Genomic DNA, 22,221 nt, shown 5'->3' on the forward strand with positions numbered 1-22,221 from the left:
TTCTTGTGCTGCATCCAGACGCCATTTACAAGTAAAAGCAAGTCTTAAGTAGAGTAAATATGTGCAGATATATAAAGCAAACATATATGAACCTTTGAACACTCAGAAACCTGGCAAAAATTGTCCTACGAATTGCACAAAATTCGTAGATTTACAAAAAAAAATTATTTTTAAAAAATGCTAAAGAAAAAAAGTCCAGAAAACAATATGTTTGTAGTTACCATAATTACATTTTGAAAATGATTTTACAGAATTAGTTTAATTTTTTAATCAGTTTTTAACCTTTTTAATGTAATACATTCAAATTAGATACACAGCCTAATATGTCAATGATTAGCAGCAACACTGATTGTTTCAGTCCACCAAGAGGAAATAGCATATATTTTCTCCATATGCCAAATATGATAAAAATGTCATCAGGTGGAAAACAGTAAAAATGACAAATTCAAAGCCAAAAGCCCAGAATGACACACAGAAATAATACAATGCGTGTTTTTATGCTTTGAGTTAGATTTTTGGCACTTAGCATCATGAATGTAACAGTTTTGTTCACACAGTATTTCAGACTTAGCTGAGCTGGAAATTCCAAGATTAAACAAAAATACACAATCTTGCCAACATTTATGCCATATGGATGAACACAGCCAAAATGATCAAAAAATGAAGAATAAAATGCGTTTAAAATGCGGTAAACAGTCCCTAAGGGTTTTAAAACTGCCCTAGAATAACTCATGTCATTATTTTATGACAAGAGGAGAGTAATGCTAATTTTGTAACATTGCTTAGGTTTCATGTAATAACAGCCTAGTGAAATTACACACAATACAAACACTGAAATTGCAGTTGTTTGCAAACCGAACTACATTTATAAACCCTTAATCATGTTTCCAGGGAATGTTTTTAGCATCTGTTTAACTAAAGCACAGCGTTTTCCGGCTCTCGGTGCTGCTCCAGCGACACATTCGGGTTGATGAATCCGTGTTTTCACACGGCTACTGAAGTGTGTTAAACTGAGAGGAATGTCTGCTGTCCTCCCTCTGTCCCCTCTGAGACGGCTCACAGGCTTTTGTCGTCAGTCGTTTCTTTGTCTGGAAATCCCTCAGATTTGGGTCCAAAAGAACTTGAGCGGGTCGGCGATCTGGCTGCCCTCAAGGCATTTTGGACTCGTGGTAACAACATAGTCATGGGATTAAACTTTGAGGCCAGGAGCGCTCCGTTTTCATGGTCCGCCGTCTCAAAAGTGCCGTCTACTGTAGCGTGTCTTACATCTCTTCAGATTACAGAGAATGAAAACCAGACGTTATTCTGCGTTTTATTTGACTTTTGAAAATCCAGATCAGACCAAAAACAGACTTTCATTCATAAAAACAAGCCTGGAAACAGTTGTAAATAGCTTTGGGTTGTATCAGTCAAATAATTTAAAAAAAAAAGAAAGAAAATGACCATCTGTTTATGTCTGTCCATTCAAACCAGCGTCTGCGTGTTTGTCTCTTGTTCTTCTTTTCCGTCACGAGTCCCTGCAGTTTTATATCTCCTCTCATCAAACTCTCTCTTCTTTCCATCTTTCATCCTGTCCTCCCATCCTTTCCCATCAGCACTGGAAGGCAGAGGTAGGTGCGCAGAGTGCTGAGTGGAAAAACCGTCATTACTGCCTGCATGTCTGTGATAACATTTTGACCTTTTCTCACTCCCGTCTGTTACCTGAGCTCCTTAGCTGCTAACCTCAGACCCTTTTCACTTCATTTGAACTCTTTGACTCTTTTCTAACTGCTTTAAGAGCCTTTTCTGCAGTGTAACATGTCTTTACATGTCCTGTAACTTTACACAACAGCTAAAAAAACAAACAAATTAAAAACAGAAACGAGGTAGTAAGGTGCCTGCATGACGTGTACAGGTACTTTCACAAGTGTGTTCAATATTTTTATTTGCAACCTGGTTCTTATTTTCATATTTCTTATATGCTCCCTGCTGGGTGTGACATAATATTTTATTATCACTACAGGCGCAGCACCGTTACTGCTACCCAGAGGATGATGGGAAATAAACAATCAAATCATTTGAGATGTTCCAAACAAACATCAGGATTTGCCAAACTTGTTTTGAAGAGAAAATGAAGGCAAACATTAAAATGATTATCCAAAATGTCATTCTAATGTCTGTTAGATTTTGCAGAACAACTTAATGATTCAGCTTTGATGTACAACATCGTACATACATGCTTTTCTCGCTTTCATTTCCACCTCTATGTTCACACGGGCAATGTGGTGAAAATGAAATAACAGAATATTTTATTCTAGGGGAAAAAAAGGGAAAATATATTTAAAATTATGTTTCAAAATGACTATACATTTTTTGCTATTTTTTTCTCAAAATCGTGTTTGCCTTGTTTGTTTGTTTGTTTGTCTGTTTGTTTTTAAACTAATTTGGTAATCTGGTAATTTTTCTCAATTTTTCCCAATTTCTTGCAAAGTTTTAGTTCATTTCTTCTTTAACTGCTTTTTGCCTTCTTTCCATGTTTTTGAAAGAAATCAAGGCATTTTTTTCAGGTTACAAAGGGTTAATCTGAGTGAAATGATATCCGAACGATGGCTAAAACTTTAATAAACATTTTTTTAAACTGTTGGAAGAACCTCTAATGTATACCGGGTTGAGACGGCAGAAGGCCGCTGCAGCAGTTACTGTTGTGTGTGGCTCTTTCCCTTTAAGTTGCTTTGTTCATTTTTAGGTGACATTTGGGATTCTGTCAGATGTGTGAAATCATTTCTGCTAACAGTGTTGAGCTGGTCGGTAGTTTCAGTGTTTGTATTATGTTTGAACACACTGATGCTGACCTGTTGGAAGACGAAATGTTGGGACTGATGTAATTTCACTAAAAAACTGAATTTTTTCATTTGTCTCCTCTCTTCTGTCCTCAGACCCAGAGACACATCACAGACCTGTACGAAGACCTCAGAGATGGACACAACCTCATCTCCCTGCTGGAGGTGCTCTCTGGAGAGACACTGGTGAGCTTTGGCGACCTTTGACCTTTAGTTATTCATCCGCTTCTGCTGTAACCCCTCTGTCCTGTCCAAATCTGTCCAAACTTGTCTTATTGTCGCTGCTCTCCTGTCTTAATGACTTAATTTGCCGTCGCATTTGTTCTACTGTCCAGTCCACTCGTTGTTAACTCCAACTGCTCTAAATGTTTATCTGAGTCAAATGTTTCTCTGCCGGGTTTCTTGTCTTCGCTCCTGCATGTGTCGACTTTGATCCTTTCGAGGTTTTTGGACATTTCAGAACATGCTGAGGTTATGCGCACTCTTTTACCTGTTTTATTGGGAACACACCGTCTGGTGATGTAGCCTTAAAACACTAATTTTCATTCTTTGCTTCCATCTCGTAACCTTTTCTGCACTGACCTGTTTGACCCCTGGTTTTTCCTTTATCTAATTCCTGCTGACCTTTGCCCTGACCTCTGCCCCCTGTGCCTCTGCCCTCCTCTCTTGCGATGCTCTGGCTGTGGTAGCCGAGGGAACGTGACGTTGTGAGGAACGTGCGGTTGGTGAGTGGCGCCTGGACTGTGGGCGTCGGGCGTGGCATGTGTCACCACCCCAGGTGGCTGCTGGGTTGTGCATGATGACAGTCACACTCCTTGTATCGTCCCCTCTCTGTGTCAACATTGTCCTCTTCCATTTTATCAGTGTGCTAGAAGGATTGGGAAAAAAATCTATTCATGAAAGTGTTGCAATTTTTTAAATCAAAATCTTTATTATTGACATTTTTCAGTGTATATTGTATATTAAAAGTGCAGTGCAGAATGGTCATTGCAGGACTATGAGATATGCTTAGGTGCTTATCAGCAGCAGCTGCCATCAATGTATCCAAATGAACATGGTTGAATAAACATAAATAAGGATGACAAAAAAGTTAAAAAAGCAATACACATATAGAAGATTAAAGATCAACAGACTGCTGGCCTGGCTGATTATTGGGACAGATTTTTGGCAATTTGGCCGACTTGCAGTGTATTATATTTAATTTTTCCCTAAGCTTCAGTGTGTAAAAAGTAAATAAAAACTGCAATTAAACGTTACATCAAATCACAGTACGTTTAGAATTGCAATCCTTAATTGCAATTCATATCGAAACAGCACTCAAGTATCGTGATAGTATCAACTTTAGAGATAAACATGTTGTCTCAGCTCTAGGAGATAAGAAGTTTTAAGGTTTTAGTGGAGTCATGTCTACAGTTTATTTTATTTTAAACATTTTATGATCGTGATTTGTAGTTTATTTTTGTGTATGAAGTTGAGTGATCATGTTATTTCAAATTATTGTTCATTTTTATTGTTCAATTGAAGAGTGCATTATTGAAAAAAATATGCTTAAAGAACCATTTCATACATTGGAGAGAATTTGGAAAGCTGAGTTTTCAGGATTGGCCCCAAAACAACATTTTTTTTTTTAAATTCCAGAAATGACCACATTCACATTATCGTTTTAATGTTTTTTGTTCTGTGTGTAATTTTCTTTCAGCTAAGTTAATTAATCCAGTACTTTTCATCAGCGGATTTTGACTGAACACACTAAAAAGATATTTTTAACCTGCATTACCAGAAAACAAATAAATAAACATGAATCAGTGTTTGTTGTTATCTTAAGGATATATCTTGTTTCTTCTAGTTAAATATTAAACTGAACTTTTCTGAACAGAAACAGATGGGTGCGTGGAAATATGAAAAGATTTTTTTGCGTAATTTGTAGTTAAACATAGAAACCAGCAGCATGGTCCTTCTGTAATTTGAGATGTCATAGTTTAAATATTGGGTTCCCTCACTGTGTTGAAAGCAAAACAGTTGCATCACTGCAGGCTGATGTGTTAACTAATTCTGCAACAAAGCTTCTTGCCGGCTTAAAGCTTAAAAAGTGGAGCACCGATGCATGCTATGGCCATCACTCCAGGGGTTACGGTCTTGTGCAGGTTTAGAAAATATACATGTGGATTTTACTCGACTTGACTGCGCTACAGTTAAAATCTCAGACAGTATAAGATGTAAAAAGTGTTTTGTAAGAGGAGAAGTTGACCGTAGATCTCAGAGAAAATGAATATTGTGACTGATGATCGGGGGAATCACTGAGATTGTATCATTCATTATCATGCTGTCACCTGCAGACATCCTGGCTGGTTTGTTATTGCATTTCAGGGTCATTTAGGGTCAGATCTGGTCAAAGGTCTGGCCAAACGCTTTGATCACAATCACGCAAAAATTTGAATCGCACTTCAAATTTGCTGCATTTTGTTTTTAAGTTCAGACCATGACTGTAATGATTTCTCTATAGTAGAATAGATCTTTGTTTTAAGCACAGAAGGTGTTGCTGGACACTCAAACACCTGCTCCTCAGTCATGGGGCCTTGCTGTTTGTTGATCATTCAGTTGTTGTGTCCGCCTCCTGATGTTTGGTGTCCTCTCGTCTCTTGCAGCCGCGGGAGAAAGGCCGGATGCGCTTCCACAAGCTGCAGAATGTACAGATCGCCCTGGACTTCCTCAAACACAGACAGGTTAGTAAATAACAATTTTTAAACCAAATCAAGCACAATTAAAAAACAACTACATTTGACCAAAATGCTGTAGAAATTCAAACAAATAGCACATAGATAGCTAACGTTCAAATAGTGACAAAAACTACAACAAAACAACAAAATGGCAATAGAAATTACAAAGCAATGTTGTATCTACACAAATATAAAACAGAGTAAGGCTGGTAAAGTCAATGACGCACGTCAATGACGATGTCCTGAGATTGAAGTGTTAATGGAGGGAGAACATTTAATTGAAAGTAAGAGGATATTCCATTTTTGCAATGTTTGTATGTTTGTTGAGATTTTTTCAGTCACTTTATTACTTAAAGTAACAATCTGATGTTCATCGTCTGCTATCTGCTTCAGCCTTGGAAGGCTCGAAATTTTGGTTTTGTCAGGATTTTGTACAAGTCTCAATTCACAGATTCATCTGAACAACATTAAAAGCAGGTTGCAGCCCTCAATCACACTTGCTAAAGATGAGGCAGAACTATACAAAATAGTATCGATTGCATAGAAAATAAATTTTGTATGTAAATTTTTAACATAAATTGTGAATAAAGTAGGACCCAATATGAACCCTTGCAGGACACCATTTTGTATATTCAAAAAGCTAGTAAAAACCTTTGGACACTTTCCACTCAAGTTGTCAAACCACTGAATGTTTTTTGAGGTCTCCCCTATGTTAACCAGCCTCTGTAACAAAACAGAAGTCAAACTCTGTCAAAGGCTTTAAAAAGTTCTACAAATATTGCAGCACAATATTCTTTCAGGTCAGTTGTCAGTCATTATTAAGGTAAATTAAATCTTCATGTATTCTGAATAATTTATATGGATAAAATGTATTATTGCTATGTTTGGCCCCATATTTAGTCACTACAAGTAGCATTGTAGTAGAGTTTCAGTAGTCTTGTACTAGTGGTGAGTGTGGTTTGGAGGTGGCGCGTCAAGTACGCTACCAACAGAATATGGCTTCAGCTATACACGTGTCCTCTACCGAGTACTCTCTTGCTGTTTTGTTTCTTTTTTCAACTCTTAACAATGCAAAAACACCTTTAAACTCACCATTACATTTTATTGTTATCCATTCACCTTTCAGGTCAAACTGGTCAACATCAGGAATGATGACATTGCAGATGGAAACCCCAAGCTGACCCTGGGGCTGATATGGACCATCATCCTTCACTTCCAGGTAATGTCACTTTTAATGGCAAATTTTACTATAAATTGCTGTTACTACAGCAGTGAAGTTAAACAAGAGCATGAGTTATTGGACACAAACAGTCAGTCATTATTTAAAATTCATTTACTTGATTTTGCATGTATTCAAATTGACTGAGCCCTGCTGGGAAGAGCTGACTCACATTTCCTGAACTGCATGTGGTGTTTGTCTTTAAAAATCCACATTGGCGCTTTATTGCATAAGATCAAATCCTTCCATTGTGAGAGTAACATGCATTTCACAAAGTTTACTTTCATTACATACGATTAGTTTGCTTCCTCGGCACGGTAAGGAAAATCAGAGAGCCATTCCCTTTTCGGGCTTCAATCATCAGCCTCAATTTATCCTGATGTTGACACAGCAGTTACAGCACAGCGGAGTCCAGCAGCCAATCATTTCCAAATGGGCTTTATTGGACATTTGGCAGCGCTTAGGCTCTTATACACAACTACCTCCGCTTCTCCTGTCCTTGAGTGCACAAAGACTAAACACTGAAAAAAAGCTATTCATTCATTTTTAAAGAAGGATGTCCACACTTCAGTCAAGCTGTCAACTTTTTAAAAACTTTTCTGCAGATCTGTGCAGCTCTTTTTCGTGCCGTCATGACAGAAATTAAGGATTTCCATTCAAACAAACATAAACATTATAAGCTTGCACCACCTATGGCAGCAAAAACCACATTAGAGGAAAGCATTAGTCAGTGGGCAGATGTGTTTCTGATTAGGAGGAGGCGTGTTTGGATATTCATTTAGCAGATGGTTTGGTAGATTTTGGAAAAATAACAGTGGGAGTACATGGAGATTCTTTGATGCTATAATGGGTACGATGGTTATGTCGGGATGTTGCTTGTGGGATCCTTCTTCCCATCCCGCGTGACTCAGTGATTCCCATGTGAAAGCTGGAAGAAGACGTGGGTGTAGCAGCTCCAAAAAACTGCAGTGGAAACGAGAAAAAGAATTTCCCGTTATTCGTAAATGTTATAAAAGTTAACTATTCCCACAGGTGTTGTCAAGAAATAAAACAAAGCTATTATTTTGTCAGAACAAACCCATAATCTTTTTGGCGCATGCTCGTCATCACAAACAATGGTCGATTTCCTCTGAGCTCCCCAGGTGCAAGTCACAGTTTACTAATACTCAGGTGACCAGTACGAATAATGGGCCTGTTTCGTGACAGAAAGGGAGTCGGGATTCATTCGGCACATTTAAAAAGAGGTTGCGAGGGTGGAGGTCCAGTTTCCATTCAGCTTCTGAGTCACGCTGTGCCCACGTCCACACTGCAGCACCGGGGTTTCCCTTCTGAAAGGAAAATAGCAAAAGGAAGAAATGCCTTCTTTTTTTCCCTCCTCCGCCCTTTCCTGCAGAAAAAAATGAGCCTGTAAGTGAAATTGCTAGTTCTGCTATGACTCATCAGCATACCTAAAAACACTGAAAATAGTATATTGTGGTAATAAAACCGCTCTGTTCCAGTAAGAGACAGTTATCAGGACTGGAAGTGCAGTCTTTACTTAAAGCTTCAGTTGGCCCCTTTCATAAAAATAACTTTTTTTGACATATTTGCTGAAACTGTCACTTTTATTTTGACAGTCTTACATAAGGCAGATGCTCTGTGAGAAAAAGCATGTTCCTCTACCTCCTCCTGGTGCTGCTTGTAGCATTTGCAAGAAACAAAATACTGCTCACCGCCCGAAACAAGCTTTCTCATTTTACAGCTAAACGATGCACTCAAATATGAAACATTTGAGACAAGAAATAGGCAATGCAGTAACAGAATCTTGATTCATATTTGTTGAGTGCTGCTTATTTTATTTGCAGTTTTTAGTTTAACAGCTGTGTTCGAGAGTCCTCGGCTCTGATTGGTTGTCTCATTCATTTGGTTGATTCTTGCAAATGCCATTAGTAGCACTAAGAGGAGCACTGCTTTCCTCTTAGTGCTAATTTTTTTCCAGCTCAACCACCAGAAAAAATGTGGTCATTGTAGGTTTCTGCAAACCGCAGATGTTACATTGGCACTTAAGTAGCTGAAACATTGAAACTTTAAATTTCAGCAACCCTGTGGTTCACGTGTGGTCAGATTTACACACAAAAACCACTCGGTTATGGTTAGGTAAAGTTCATATTTTATCTGGTCTTGGGGGTACAATCCCGGCTTGAAACACTGAGATGTCTTGGTTAAAAAAATGCTTTTTGTTGTGTTGTCACAGAAAATAGTGACACGTCACTAAAAAAACACCCATGTCTGGTGGATAAAAGTGGCTGGAAATGCAGCGATGACTCCAAAAAAACTCATCTATTTTTGTTGTTTTTTTGGTGTCAAACAGCTTGGCAGGCTCGGTCAGCTCATGTGCAGCTTCACTTTACAAACTTCTGGCAACTGGACTGTTTTTTTTCTTCACTGATTATCTGTCTCATGTACTATTGACAGGACATAGTGAAGGTTTCGTGAGTTTGCACGAGAGGGCTTTACAGGGTACGACATCCCTCTGTCTTTTCACCCAAACAGGGACTAAGAAAAAACTCCCCTTAATAAAAAAATCTTTAACGGGGGGAAAAAAGAGTTACCACACATACTTTTACTGCATAATGTTCAGCTAATATACAGCAGATCTCCTTCACTTTGGATGTTTTTCTGGTCTCATTTTTTGATAAAAATCACAGGTCATGGGATACTGACACCAAATACTCAAACACAAGTCACAGATATTTATTTTGAACTAATTATTGCCAAAGTCAAGTAAAAAAAAAATCTGAGTTAATCTTCAAAAGGTTTCCTGTGATTGTTGCAGCTTCTTGCAGTGTGTGCATGATTTCGTAGAGAGCCTCAGCCATCTGGTACCTTGAGCAGACCAAACACACACCAAGGACTTTTCATAAGTGCCGTTTATACGTCTGATTGTAGATTTGGCACAGACAGCAACTACTGGGTGATGGATTAATGCAAAGTGGACAGCGAGTCAACCGGCTGCAAAATCAAAATGAATAATTCATTTTAAGTCCCTCTGTGTCAACACAGTGAAGTTAAAGGACATCTGGATTGATTAAAGTTGTGGTTTATTTAGTAGTCTGTCTTCTTTAATAGAAAAACAGATTTATTGCTGAGGGAATTTTTTAGCCGTGTGTTCTTGTGACTCATAGCTGAGCCTCACAGCTTCTTAAAAAAGAGGAATTTGCCTGTGGAGGTTCGGCTTCACAGTCCAACATTCATTCACAGCAGCCAGAGTTTTTATTGAGAAATCGACTTTGAAACATACAGTGTAACTTTGTAAGATCAGTGACTCATACACACTCGTATGATTTCTGTTTGGCTGGCGTATAATCACAAAGGTTTTGTGTTTCTCTCCAAAACAGTGAGTTTGATGTTTTGTTTGCTCTCCAAGTGAAAGCGGTGGTTGTTGTTTAAGGCTTGAAATGTGACTCATTTCATGTCTGGAAGAAATCAGCAGGCAAACTGGAAAAAGTTCTCCTGCCCTTCAACCAACACTTCAATCACATTCAGTACAGAAATATAAAAAATGAAAGTAATTTCGTCACGAAAAACTTAATTAATTTAACACTATTCATAAAAGCTTTGATAAAATGATTAAGAAACACACAGCTTTGTCTGTGGGTTGTTTGATTTGACTGCTTTCCCAGCTTTTTTTTTTTTTAACATTAAAGTCATTCAGAGGATGCTTTTGTCCAAAGTGACAAAAAGCGAGTTCAAAATAAAAAAGATCAAGAGCTGCATGTCATCAGATATTTTCAGTGAAACCCTCCTTTAAACACAGCTGAAAAGCGACAATGCAAGTGCTCCAGTTTTTTTAGATATGAAATGGACACAAGTTTACTGTTGAGACTTAACAATTATTTGAAACGACAGTACATTAGATATTCTGGCCTAAAAATCATATTCCAGACAAAAGGTAACATGCTTGTTTGGTGCAGCAAAAATCTTTAAAATATATTTATTTGTTTTTAAAGATATGCAAAAATTACCTTTTCCACTTAAATTTCATCTCATACCTCAATATTCAAAATCAAAGTCAAAATAGTCCCAATAGCTTTCATCCGTCTTTACTGTCGCTCACTAGTTGCACCATCTTCTCCGTCAGATCTCCGACATTCAGGTGAACGGCCAGTCGGACGACATGACGGCCAAAGAGAAGTTGCTGCTCTGGTCTCAGAGGATGGTGGAGGGATACCAGGGCCTGCGCTGCGACAACTTCACCACCAGCTGGAGGGACGGCAAGCTTTTCAACGCCATCATACACAAACACAGGTGAGACACTGATCCTCAGTAAATGACAGTTAGAGCACTGAAATTACCAGCAATCTATACTATTAAAATGAATGCATTTTGCCATAAGATGTCTTGTTCTAATAGCAAACTTTGGGAAAAGGGCAGGAAAGACAAGACTTAGGATTGAAGAGAATTTGATGCAATAAACAGCACTAATGATGCACTGAATATGTCATGGAGAATTGTTGCCCTAAAGCATTTTTTAAACTATGCAGAAAGAAATTCTGGTTATAAAAACTTGCCTGGACTTGAGATTTTTTATCACCCCGTAGGACATAAATTTTACACACAGTTAAGAGGTCTCCTCTTTGACTTTTTTTTCCATTTTTCATGTTGCAGTATCTTTTATTATTTATTGCAGCTGGCAGGAATGCCATGTTCATATTGGAGTTTCACAGCAGCAAACCAGACATGACTTGATAAATTATCTCGCTCATTCATAACATTTTATTCATTCATTTTCAATCAAATAGTTTCGGAGCACAAATCTATCAGGTAGCTCTGGCACTGCAGTTTTTTCAGCAATATTTGGGCAAAAAAATGTCTGTTCTGAACACACTGAGGTGTACAAACAGCAGCGAAAAAACAAAAGTTTGAAAAAAAAAAAATCTTTTCCGGCTTCTAAAACCTGTTATTTATCATAAGGACTGAAACATACATGAATTCTTGCTGATCACTGCTGCTGTCCTCCTCAGCATAGAAACTACAAACTTTAGCAGCCACCTTTCAAGCCTGCAGCAGGCGACCGTTTTATACTCAAACCATCAATTTTGGGTGGGGCACCACTTTAAGGGTTTGTGCCTGCACAGGCGAACAAGCCCTGCAGGATGGCTCACCACGCGGCACAAAAATAACATGCACAATCCAAGTTGGCATCAGTCGGTGTGAATAGAGAGAGCAATTTCTTCGACAGTCTGGGTGTATCGCACTCATTTGAGAAAAAGTTGCCCTGGAGGTGTGCTCACTGGAGGCTTGGCAGGTTGTAGCAAATTACAGGTGCACTAACCGCTCTACGGTAGATTCTTTCTCGGTGGAGGAAGAGAAGGACGTGTGGAGATTTAACAGCTGCAGCGAGGAGTCTCAGCGATGACCGACTTAAACAGAGCGCAACCACAAAAGGAGAGAATTGGAAAGCTACAATGAACCAGTGATACTTTTTCCTACATTTTTTGTTAAACAAAAGCTTAAAATTTGACTCTACTCATTTGGAAACCTTTATTGCTAAGAGCTTGCCACAATGTTGAACCTAAAGAGGAGGTTTGGCTCCTCAAAGAGACGTCTGCACAGCGCCTCCAGCAGCACAGCGGGCTCCGTCAGTGACCTGGAGGACCGGGTGGTCATGCTGTGCGAGGACGTCCCCACCGAGAACTCTTTCGATTCTGGCCGAGGCTCAACCAGTCCCGGGGGTTGCTCCAGTCGAGGTTCCCAGAGCGAGGAGCACGGATCAGATCCTCCCGTCATCCACCTGAGCAGAGACAGACTGTCCTACAGACAGGCGTGCTACGTGGAGCAGGAACCATCCAGAGCACACAAACAATACTACATCCAGAAAGTTGTGCAAGTGTATGAATACTTTTGGTGTTTTGGAAAAGCTTGAATGTGCAGAATTCATTCTTCAAAGTTATCTTTCTCTTTGGTATCTGTGAACATGAGGTGCACTTTTAAACTTGATGCTCTGAGCTTGTGCCTACATGTCATCAGACTGCAGTTATCTCGCTGGTAATGTGCACTCAAGGGGATGTGTGTGTGTCGTCTTTGTGTATGAAATGATGGAGGAATTTTAAGCTTCTCTGGCGGCGAGGACTCTTGTTATTACTTGTCTTTTTTGGTATCAGGGAAGACACAGTACTCACGATCAAACTGCCTCCAGCCACAAAAAATATTAAATATTTATGAACTGTACTTCGGCAGCTGTCATAATGGAGCTGTTGCTCTCAGGTTTAAAAGTGACAGAAACTACAGAAACAGAGAAGCAGGTCATGGAACAAACACATATTCCAGGCCTTGGAAAAACCATAAATGTGTTACATGTGATAAAACAAATTACATTTATATAACATAACATTAAAAAAATTGTGATTTTTTGTGATTTTTTTTTTCTTTTTCTTCAAAATCGTATTGTGATTTTTATAGAAAACTTATTTTTTTGACAGGCATGTTTTCTTTAAAAATCGCAAAAATACGCCATTTGAGACTGTAAAACAGAAATTGTTGGATTTTCAAATTAGCGATGGTCCGTGAACACATCAGATGCTGAAATCATGTTTGAATATTGGGCTAGTGGGGCAAGAGAAAAAAAAACTGGGTCTGTGACGATGTGTGGAACCCTGCAGAAGTGAAGGTTCATTAATGAGGATCTTTCTTACTGTCATGTCCAACTGTCACACATGATTTAAGGAAAGTCCTGACTGACAATAACGACCAATTTCCGCTCTCTTTCCTCTCCGGCTGGTTGCTCTCCGCAGGCCCACTCTGATCGACATGAGCCAAGTGTACCGACAGTCCAACCAGGAGAATCTGGAGCAGGCTTTCAGCGTGGCAGAGAGAGACCTGGGCGTCACCAGACTGCTGGACCCCGAAGGTGAGACAAGTCACATGTTCAGTATCACCATGAACATTTTACTCTGAATATCTGAGCACATGTGAAATGTTTTTCTGCAGCTAAAATTAGTCAAATAACAGCATTTTTTTAAAAACAATTTCTCCTCTCTCTGCAGATGTGGATGTGCCCCACCCAGACGAAAAATCCATCATCACATACGTCTCCTCTCTGTATGATGCCATGCCCAGAGTACCAGATGTTCAGGATGGAGTCAAAGCCAATGTGAGTCCTCCTCTAATTCATCATCAGATCATCTTTCCTCCAGTTTACTGTCAAAATATTTCGAGGCAGAGACAAGACATGGAGGTGGTGATTTATACAAGATACAAAATATTCTTACTAATATTAGCATTTTTAATATGCCCTAAATGATCACCTTAATATTTTACACTGAACAAAAATATATAAGTTTCCCACAGATCCCATGAAAAAATCTTAAAAGGCATTGAATCAATGAATCTAAAAATTAAGGCCTTAATTGGTACAAAAATGTCTTTAAAAGGGCTGAAAATTGCTCAGACATGGATTTTTTTGTGCATCTTTTATTTCTGATGTTATATTATGATTTCTTTTAAAATAACTGATATCCTCTTTTATTTATTTTTTTATTTATTTATTTTTAAAATACATGACAATTTTCGAATTCCTCTTGCATTCACATAATTAAAAAAAGTCATGTTTTAGGTTACAATAAATATTTGGTCAAAATTGTCTCAGACCCGAGCAATTGATGTCAGTTTTGGTTGTTGTAAAATTGGTCTTAAATTTCATTTCCAGTGGCATTAAAAAGTCTTAAAGTGTCTTAAGTCTAACCTGCGTTAAGATGTAGGAACTCGATATAAAATACTTGTTTGCTCCCATTATTCATGAGATGAAATAAGAGATCTAAGACTTTTTCTGTGAACTCAAAAGACTTATTTCTGTCAAATTTTGTCCACCAATTGGTTAAAATCAGAGCTGTCAGAGCTGTTACCAGTGAATTGAATGTTCATTTCACCACTATAGACTGCCTCCAATGCCATTTAAATAAAGTTGGCAGTGCATCCAATCATCCTCACAGACCCGGAACAAACCCGAAACGCTGATGCAACAAATGGTTTGCACAATTGAAGAATTTCTGTACATGCTAATGTTAGGCGATATTGCAGGTAATGAAGCTGGATTTGAAGGTCCTGGGCTTGGCTCACTAGACCGGTTGGATGTTTATGCTCAGTTTGTTAATTCTGACCGTCTGAGTGCGTCTCTGTGCTTCAGGAGCTGGAGCTGCGCTGGCAGGAGTATTACGAGCTGGTCACCATGCTGCTGCAGTGGATCAGACACCACATCCTCGTCTTTGAGGAGAGGAAGTTCCCCACCAGCTACGAGGAGATCGAGGCGAGTGGATCTGGGCGTTGAGTCGTCAATATTGTTTTGAACAACACTGCTGACGAAGCTGATGATACATTTGTTCCTCACCTTTTCTGATCTGCAGGTTCTTTGGCGTCAGTTTCTGAAGTTCAAGGAAACGGAGCTTCCTGCGAAAGAGGCAGATAAGAACCGCTCCAAACACATCTTCAAGTCCTTTGAGGTGAGTTTCCTCAGCAGCTCTGAGATTAGAAAAAACAACACATTTGAAAGTTGGATTTTTAATTTCCCTTTATTAGGAGAATATGTAGTCCAATAATGAAACTGCTTCATTAACGCTACAAATCCCTCCAGAAATTACAAAAAAGGAGCATTGCAACCAATTTACTTGCTCCATTTTATATTCTGTTATAATAAAAACTGAAAATTCTTCAAATAAAATACAAAAGGGGTCGTGCATAATATTAGAAACCAGAGACAACATTTTGTTTAGTAAATGCACTTTTAAAACTTGGCTCAAACATTTTAAACATGTCAACTTAGCTTTTGGAAAATTGTAATTTTTCACTTTTTTTGTCTGACATTTCATAGACAGAACGATTCATTGAGAAAATCATTTTTAGTTCATTTCAAAATTCTCGATTTGTCCTTGAACAGCAAATTAGGGAGAGCGAGCATGCAAACAGAAATACACAATCTATGAATAAAAATATGACAAACAAGAGATTAATTGATAACCAAAATGAATAATAATAATAATAATAATGATAATAATAATAATAATAATAATGACAGTGATACATGTTGTTTGGATAGCAACTTTCATAAAAGAACTGCAGCCCAGTGTGCTTTACAGCAAGGAAATTACATGAAAAGACGTAGAAGACATAAAGACATGATAAATCACAAATGTAAAATGATGTTTTTTTGATGATTGTTTGCAGCTCTAATCGGTTTCTTATTTTTGCAGGGTGCAGTTCAGGCGGGTCACGTCAAAGTGCCGCCAGGTTACCATCCCCTCGATGTGGAGAAGGAATGGGGTCGTCTGCACGTCGCCATACTGGAGCGAGAGCGTCTCCTCAGGACAGAATTCGAGAGGTAAGTAGGCCACGATCCGAACCTCATCACATGCTGCATTGCCAGAGCAAAATAACATGAGATATTAAAAAAATGAAGATCAGAAATGAATCATCACAAAACTGGTTACTGTGTGACCACGAGGATGACTCACTTCCTGATGATAAAGTCCACTTTGGCAATAAAAACTGAGTCGGCTTTGTGGAGCGGGAAGTAAAAAAATAGTATTAGGGCAAACACATGACAGGCGTGCCATCGCCACGGTAACAATCTCACACTAATACGCCCATTTGATAGTCAGTCACAAACTGTTTATTTAATCACAAGGTTGTCAGGGCGTAGCTTTTGGTTTTGGTTCTTCCACAACTTTAGAAAGTTGTGGAGAGTTTTGAAAAGTGATTTCTGTACTTTGGTGGACAAACAAGCGCAGTGTATCATGGCTTTCATGCATCAGGGATACGATTTTAACTATTTAGTCCGCAAGAGGACAGAGTGAGTGCTCAATTTTCTTTCATCCATCTTCTTTCATTAACTTGTCAGTGTAGCTGTTAAGTTTTACTTTAACTTCAGTTAATGACATCAGACAACACAAATCTAGCACTTGAATGTCCAGGAGTTTCCCTTGTCTTAAGTGCTTCTTGACCTTTGACCTCCACCCTCTCCCCCTGCAGGCTGGAGCGACTTCAGAGGATCGTCAGTAAGGTCCAGATGGAGTCGGGGGTGTGTGAGGAGCAGCTCAACCAGGTCGAGACTCTGCTGCAGACGGTGAGACGCAAACATTCGTGACGGGCCAAAACGATATTATTTTACCAAAAATCATTAAAGCCACATGCCGTAACGTCTCCGTCTCTGTGCTGCAGGACGTGAGGATGCTGAGCTCGGGGAAACCGGCTCAGCACTCAGCGGAGATGGAGGCAGATCTTGAGAAAGCAGAAGGAATGATCCGCTTCCTCTTCAATGACGTTCAGCTGCTCAAAGATGGACGCCACCTTCAAGCTGAGCAGATGTATCGCAGGTGCAAAAATTAAACTAACTTTTGACATTTATGCTGCAACTAATGATCATTTTCTTATCAATTGTTTTACTAATCTCTTTTATTAAATTAATAAATCATTTCTTTAATAAATATAAAAATAGTGAAATTTGTGGAAACAACAGATTAAAACCCAAAGACAATCATTTTTAATTATATAAAACAGGGAAAATGAAAAAATTCACATATTTCAGAAGCTGGAGTTAGTAAAAATTTGGCACTTTTTTCTTGATGATTTAAATAAGTAAATTATTTAATATTATTATAATTATTATATATAATTATAAAATATTATGTATTTATTTTCTGTCAACCGACTAACCAATTTAGAGTATACTTCACTTGTATATCACATACTCATCATGTGTTGTATCGAATTTGTGAATGAGTGAAGAATCCAAAAACAGGAAATTGTAGATAAATTGAAGTCATAGTAAGCATTCGACTGGATAAATGAGACTTAATTTGTAATGCACAGGTTGTGTGAGTTTTAAACAAATTCGTTGGTATAGTTTTGCTGTTTTTAAACACGGACCCCATTTACTTCAATTTATTGAAATGTTTTTGGATTCTTTGTTCACTGTAGAGGCGTGTGAGAAACCAAACTTTTCTTAATGAATTCAATGTGACATGAGTTGAGTAACTGATACAAAAATGAGTGCGGCAGGTGAAGTTTTCCTTTAATCGGCTAATCATGTCAGTGCTAACTGATGATCTGTGTTCTGGCTCCAGAGTCTACCGTCTCCACGAGAGGCTGGTAAATCTCCGCAGCGAGTACAACCTGCGTCTCAAGTCCGGTGTGACCGCCACACAGATCCCCATGACTCAGATCCACACCGCCCAGGTCCTGCAGCAGGCCCCCATGAGGGTGCGGCCCGAGCTGGATGAGGTCACCATGCGCTACATCCAAGATCTGCTGGGCTGGGTGGAGGAGAACCAGCGCCGGGTGGATGACGGGGAGTGGGGCTCCGACCTGCCCACTGTGGAGTCCCAGCTGGGCAGCCACCGCGGCCTGCATCAGTCTGTGGAGGAGTTCCGCTCCAAGATCGAGAGGGCGAAGGCCGATGAGGTACAAACATCTGACATGAAGCATGAGGGAATATTTGAGAGATGGGAAAGAAAATTGAGATATTGGGTGTAGCATGAGGTCACCACCAGTATGTTTCACATTCATTTAAAAACATTTACTACTGTGTTTTTCCCTCTTTTTCTATTTATATTATTTTTTCCCTCCTTCCCTTTAAGGTTGCCCTAAAATCAAAAATACATATTTTTCCTCTTACCTGTAGAGCTATTTATCAGTCAGGATTGTTTTTGTGTGCGTTGTCGGCCGCAGAGATGTCTGCCTTCTCTCCAATATAATCAAACTAAATGGCACTCAGCCTGTGGTGTTAAAAGTGCCAAAAGACACAAAAACATACAATAATGTTTCTCACCAGAAATCTTGACACGATTACTCACGATAATCCACAGACCCTGTTTTGAGCAGTTTGATGTTGGAACTATTTTCGTTCTGAAAAGTTTTATTTTGAAAATTTTATTTTATTTATTTTTTAGCACTTTGAGCACCACAAGCTGAGCGTCATCTGTTCTAATTTATTTGAGAGAAGGCAGACATCTATTTGTCCAACACTTAGCAACTCACACCGAAACAATTTAGATGATAAATAGCACTACCTAAGAGGAAAAACATGTATTTTTACATTTTGGAGTGAACTGGCCCTTTAATCTTCCCCCTTTAGTGTTTTTTTGGTTGGTTTGTTTAATAACAGTTATTGTGTTTACATTTGACTTAACAGATTAACCTGGTTAAATAAAGCAAATGTTTATTAGAATAAAGTGATTTCGATCAGACAAAACAGCGTTTTTTTTTATTTATTGTCACTGATTCTTTTCTTGACTGACTTGTTTGTAATGTTTGTGTTTTTCTGCCTCAGAGTCAGATCTCACCTGCCAGTAAAGCTGCCTATCGCGAGTATCTGGGAAAACTGGAGCTGCAGTACGGCAAGCTCCTGGTAAGTTACAAAAAGACACTTAAATAAAAAACACAAACCTGCAGAAATCGTGGATGAAGACATTTATTTTTTGACTTAAGCACAAAGTAGAGACTGAGCTGCTGTAACCTCACGAAGGATCAGCAAAGTTAAAACAGTCAACAGTCGATTTTTAGCCTTCTGTTCCCCTCCAGTTTCCTCTGAAACATTTTCAGTCCCTAAAAGGCATAATAACATTTGTTCTGTTTTGCAGAACGCCTCTAAGGCCCGTCTGCATTACCTGGACCAACTCCACGCCTTCGTCATCGCAGCCACCAAAGAGCTGATGTGGCTGAACGAGAAAGAGGAAGAGGAGGTCAACTACGACTGGAGTGAACGAAACACCAACATGGCAGCCAAGAAAGACAACTACTCGGTAGAGTTTCAGCGCGATGTTGTAATATGGTTCATCCAGGGTGCTTTCTGGTTTTAATGATAGTGATGTGATTGTTGTTGTGGTTTCTGAGCAGGGCTTGATGAGAGATTTGGAGCTCAGGGAGAAGAAGATGAATGTGGTCCAGGCCACAGGAGACAAACTGCTGAGGGACGGACATCCAGCCAGGAAGACTGTAGAGGTACGAATGTTTTAAGATGGGGAAAGACTCGACTAATACAGTCTATAAACGCCATATCAGTGTTAGATTTTTTAAATAGCCTGGTGTTGTCGAACCAATTTGCAAATGCGAATCAGTCTGAAATCTGTCAGTTCATTTTCATGAAACATATGATGCAGTGGTGAGACAAATAGGAACATATGACAGTATGCAGCGATGAGCTGTGCTGGTTTAGCATCAGGGAGTATGTTTATATCTACAAAATATTCCAGTTTTTGCTCTTTTTACAAAAAAGACAATAATCCTGTGAAGTATAGTAGAATATTCAACTAATAATTCCATTTACATTTACAAATACTACTAAAATAATCTTTTAATAGTCCCACAGTGGGGATATCAAAGCAAGGTATGTTCAAGATAAATAAAGCAAAAAAAACCACTTTTTTTTTTACACCAATTGCACGTTGTGATAAACTGCATGTAATATATTGTCATATTAGGAATAATAGTGGGCTATTACTGTGCATGTAGATGTAGTCAATATGTCTGTGAACAAGTGTCTTCAGCTTGGTATTTTTTCGAAAATGCCTCAGCAGCGCTCCTCATTACTGAGATAGGTTTACGGGTACATGAGCCAGGATTTACATCATTATGTATTTTGACTCTGCAAGCTGCCAGCCATCGTATCAAACCTGCTCCACATTAGATAAATGGTTGAAATTGGCTCAAAGGGAGCCAGATTGGCTGAAAATATGTTTAAATAGGAGAGAAACCAGATGCATCTTCCAGAGCAAATAAAGCACGAGCTCACAGATTTGTCTGGTTCTCAGAGTGTTTGTCCTCTTCATCACTTTTCCTTCGTCATCACTCCTCTCCCTCCTTAGGCCTTCACTGCAGCTCTGCAGACTCAGTGGAGCTGGATCCTCCAGCTGTGCTGCTGCATCGAAACCCACCTGAAAGAAAACACTGCCTACTACCAGGTATGTTTACTAACTTACACCACAAGACTTCATTACTTAAAATCTGTCAGTGCCCAGTTAAAGTTAACCCTTTGAAACCATGAACAAATTGCCATCATTTCTCTCAAAAACATGGGAAGAAAGCAATGAGCAACAAAAGAAGAAATGACTCCTCCAGAACCAGATATAAATAAATTAAGTACAAGAAAATTACCTGAAAAGTAGTAAAAAGAAATTCTTTAAAAAATGATATAAAATGAAAAAGTAAGACAGTTTTAAAAATATGTACATATATGACCAGAAAAAACAGAAAAAGAATAAAATATTAAACATGTATTTCTGGTTATTCTAAATTTTGTTTTTCACTAAATTTGATCTTTTCCATATTTTTTTTTCCCTAGCTTTAAAAAAAAAAACTATGTAAGTTGCTCATTCCTTTTTTCTCATGTTTTTGAAAGAAATCATACCTATTTGTTCAGGGTTCAAAGGTTTGAATACTTTTAAAAGGCATCTGAAAGCAGCACAAGAAATGTGATTTCGCTCCAGGTTTCAAAGGGTTAATGTCCTCAAAGAGTTAATTTTACAAAAGCACCAGTTTGTATTCTTCTTTGCTCACTGATACATCAACAAATCTGCCCCCCCCCCTTTTTTTGTCATGCTGTTGCAAGTTTTAAACGCTGCAACTTAATTTCTTCCACTTTCTTCCACATCTAGTTTTTCTCTGACGTGAAGGATGCGGAGGAGAGGATGAAGAAGATGCAGGACCACATGAAGAGGAAGTACACCTGCGACCGCTCCGTCACCGTCACACGGCTGGAAGATCTTCTGCAGGACGCAGCGGTGGGTTTATTCACCGTTATGTTGTATCCTTACGGTACATGTTTTACTGTGCAGGAGTAGAATTTGCTCTGTTTACTGGGAAATTCTGCAATTCCTGTAAGTCTTCCTGCTAAATTCTTTTTTAAGTGAAGCTTAATGATAATATTTGTGCATGAAACACCATAAAGCATATTTTTTTGTGTTCTTCACAGGATGAGAAAGAGCAGCTGACTGAGTTCAAAACTCACCTGGAAGGCCTGAAGCGAAGGGCCAAGACCATCATCCAGCTGAAACCACGTAACCCTGCCACCGCCATAAAGGGCAAACAGCCCATCCAGGCCGTCTGCGACTTCAAACAGATGGAGGTGGACGTCTTATCTGCATGAAATTATTATTCTAAACTCATTTATTCTGTTATATATTTTTGGACTTATCCGGTTTGCGACATGCTTAAAACAGACTTTTAATAAAGTAAAATATATTCTTAGTAAATTACAGGAATATACTGTAGAAGATTCATAAATCTGTGTTCATCCTCCAGATCACAGTCCACAGAGGAGACGAGTGCGCTCTGTTGAACAACTCACAGCCGTACAAGTGGAGGGTGCTGAACAATCAAGGCAGCGAGGCGACTGTACCGTCTGTCTGCTTCCTGGTTCCACCCACCAATAAGGACGCTGTGAACGGCGTTGCGGGGTGAGCTAAGAATCGCCACAGGGTGTCTTCGATTACTTGAA

The 22,221-nt window shown here is 38.9% G+C and overlaps 1 protein-coding gene across 19 annotated transcripts in view; it reads left to right on the forward strand.

The window, feature by feature from the left end:
- The window catches only part of pleca (plectin a), a 134,509-nt gene that overhangs the window by 89,439 nt on the left and 22,849 nt on the right, over window positions 1–22,221 (forward strand). For 8 of the 19 annotated variants that reach the window (XM_088090103.1, XM_088090107.1, XM_088090113.1 and 5 more), the window contains 21 exons: window positions 1,596–1,610; window positions 2,916–3,005; window positions 3,509–3,544; window positions 5,465–5,542; window positions 6,663–6,755; window positions 10,876–11,042; window positions 13,529–13,644; window positions 13,781–13,887; window positions 14,920–15,039; window positions 15,137–15,232; window positions 15,980–16,107; window positions 16,758–16,851; window positions 16,947–17,101; window positions 17,852–18,188; window positions 19,057–19,134; window positions 19,367–19,528; window positions 19,623–19,727; window positions 20,591–20,686; window positions 21,380–21,505; window positions 21,697–21,849; window positions 22,026–22,180. In XM_088090103.1, coding sequence (XP_087946229.1) covers window positions 1,596–1,610; window positions 2,916–3,005; window positions 3,509–3,544; window positions 5,465–5,542; window positions 6,663–6,755; window positions 10,876–11,042; window positions 13,529–13,644; window positions 13,781–13,887; window positions 14,920–15,039; window positions 15,137–15,232; window positions 15,980–16,107; window positions 16,758–16,851; window positions 16,947–17,101; window positions 17,852–18,188; window positions 19,057–19,134; window positions 19,367–19,528; window positions 19,623–19,727; window positions 20,591–20,686; window positions 21,380–21,505; window positions 21,697–21,849; window positions 22,026–22,180 — 2,507 coding nt within the window. The remainder of the gene's footprint in view (window positions 1–1,595; window positions 1,611–2,915; window positions 3,006–3,508; window positions 3,545–5,464; window positions 5,543–6,662; window positions 6,756–10,875; window positions 11,043–13,528; window positions 13,645–13,780; window positions 13,888–14,919; window positions 15,040–15,136; window positions 15,233–15,979; window positions 16,108–16,757; window positions 16,852–16,946; window positions 17,102–17,851; window positions 18,189–19,056; window positions 19,135–19,366; window positions 19,529–19,622; window positions 19,728–20,590; window positions 20,687–21,379; window positions 21,506–21,696; window positions 21,850–22,025; window positions 22,181–22,221) is intronic. The other 11 variants (XM_088090104.1, XM_088090115.1, XM_088090120.1 and 8 more) reach the window with 3 other exon arrangements.

This window comes from Plectropomus leopardus, chromosome 17, assembly GCF_026936395.1.
Source record: "Plectropomus leopardus strain MGB_pleo_1.0 chromosome 17, ASM2693639v1, whole genome shotgun sequence".
In the NCBI taxonomy this organism is placed as follows: Eukaryota; Metazoa; Chordata; class Actinopteri; order Perciformes; family Serranidae; genus Plectropomus; species Plectropomus leopardus.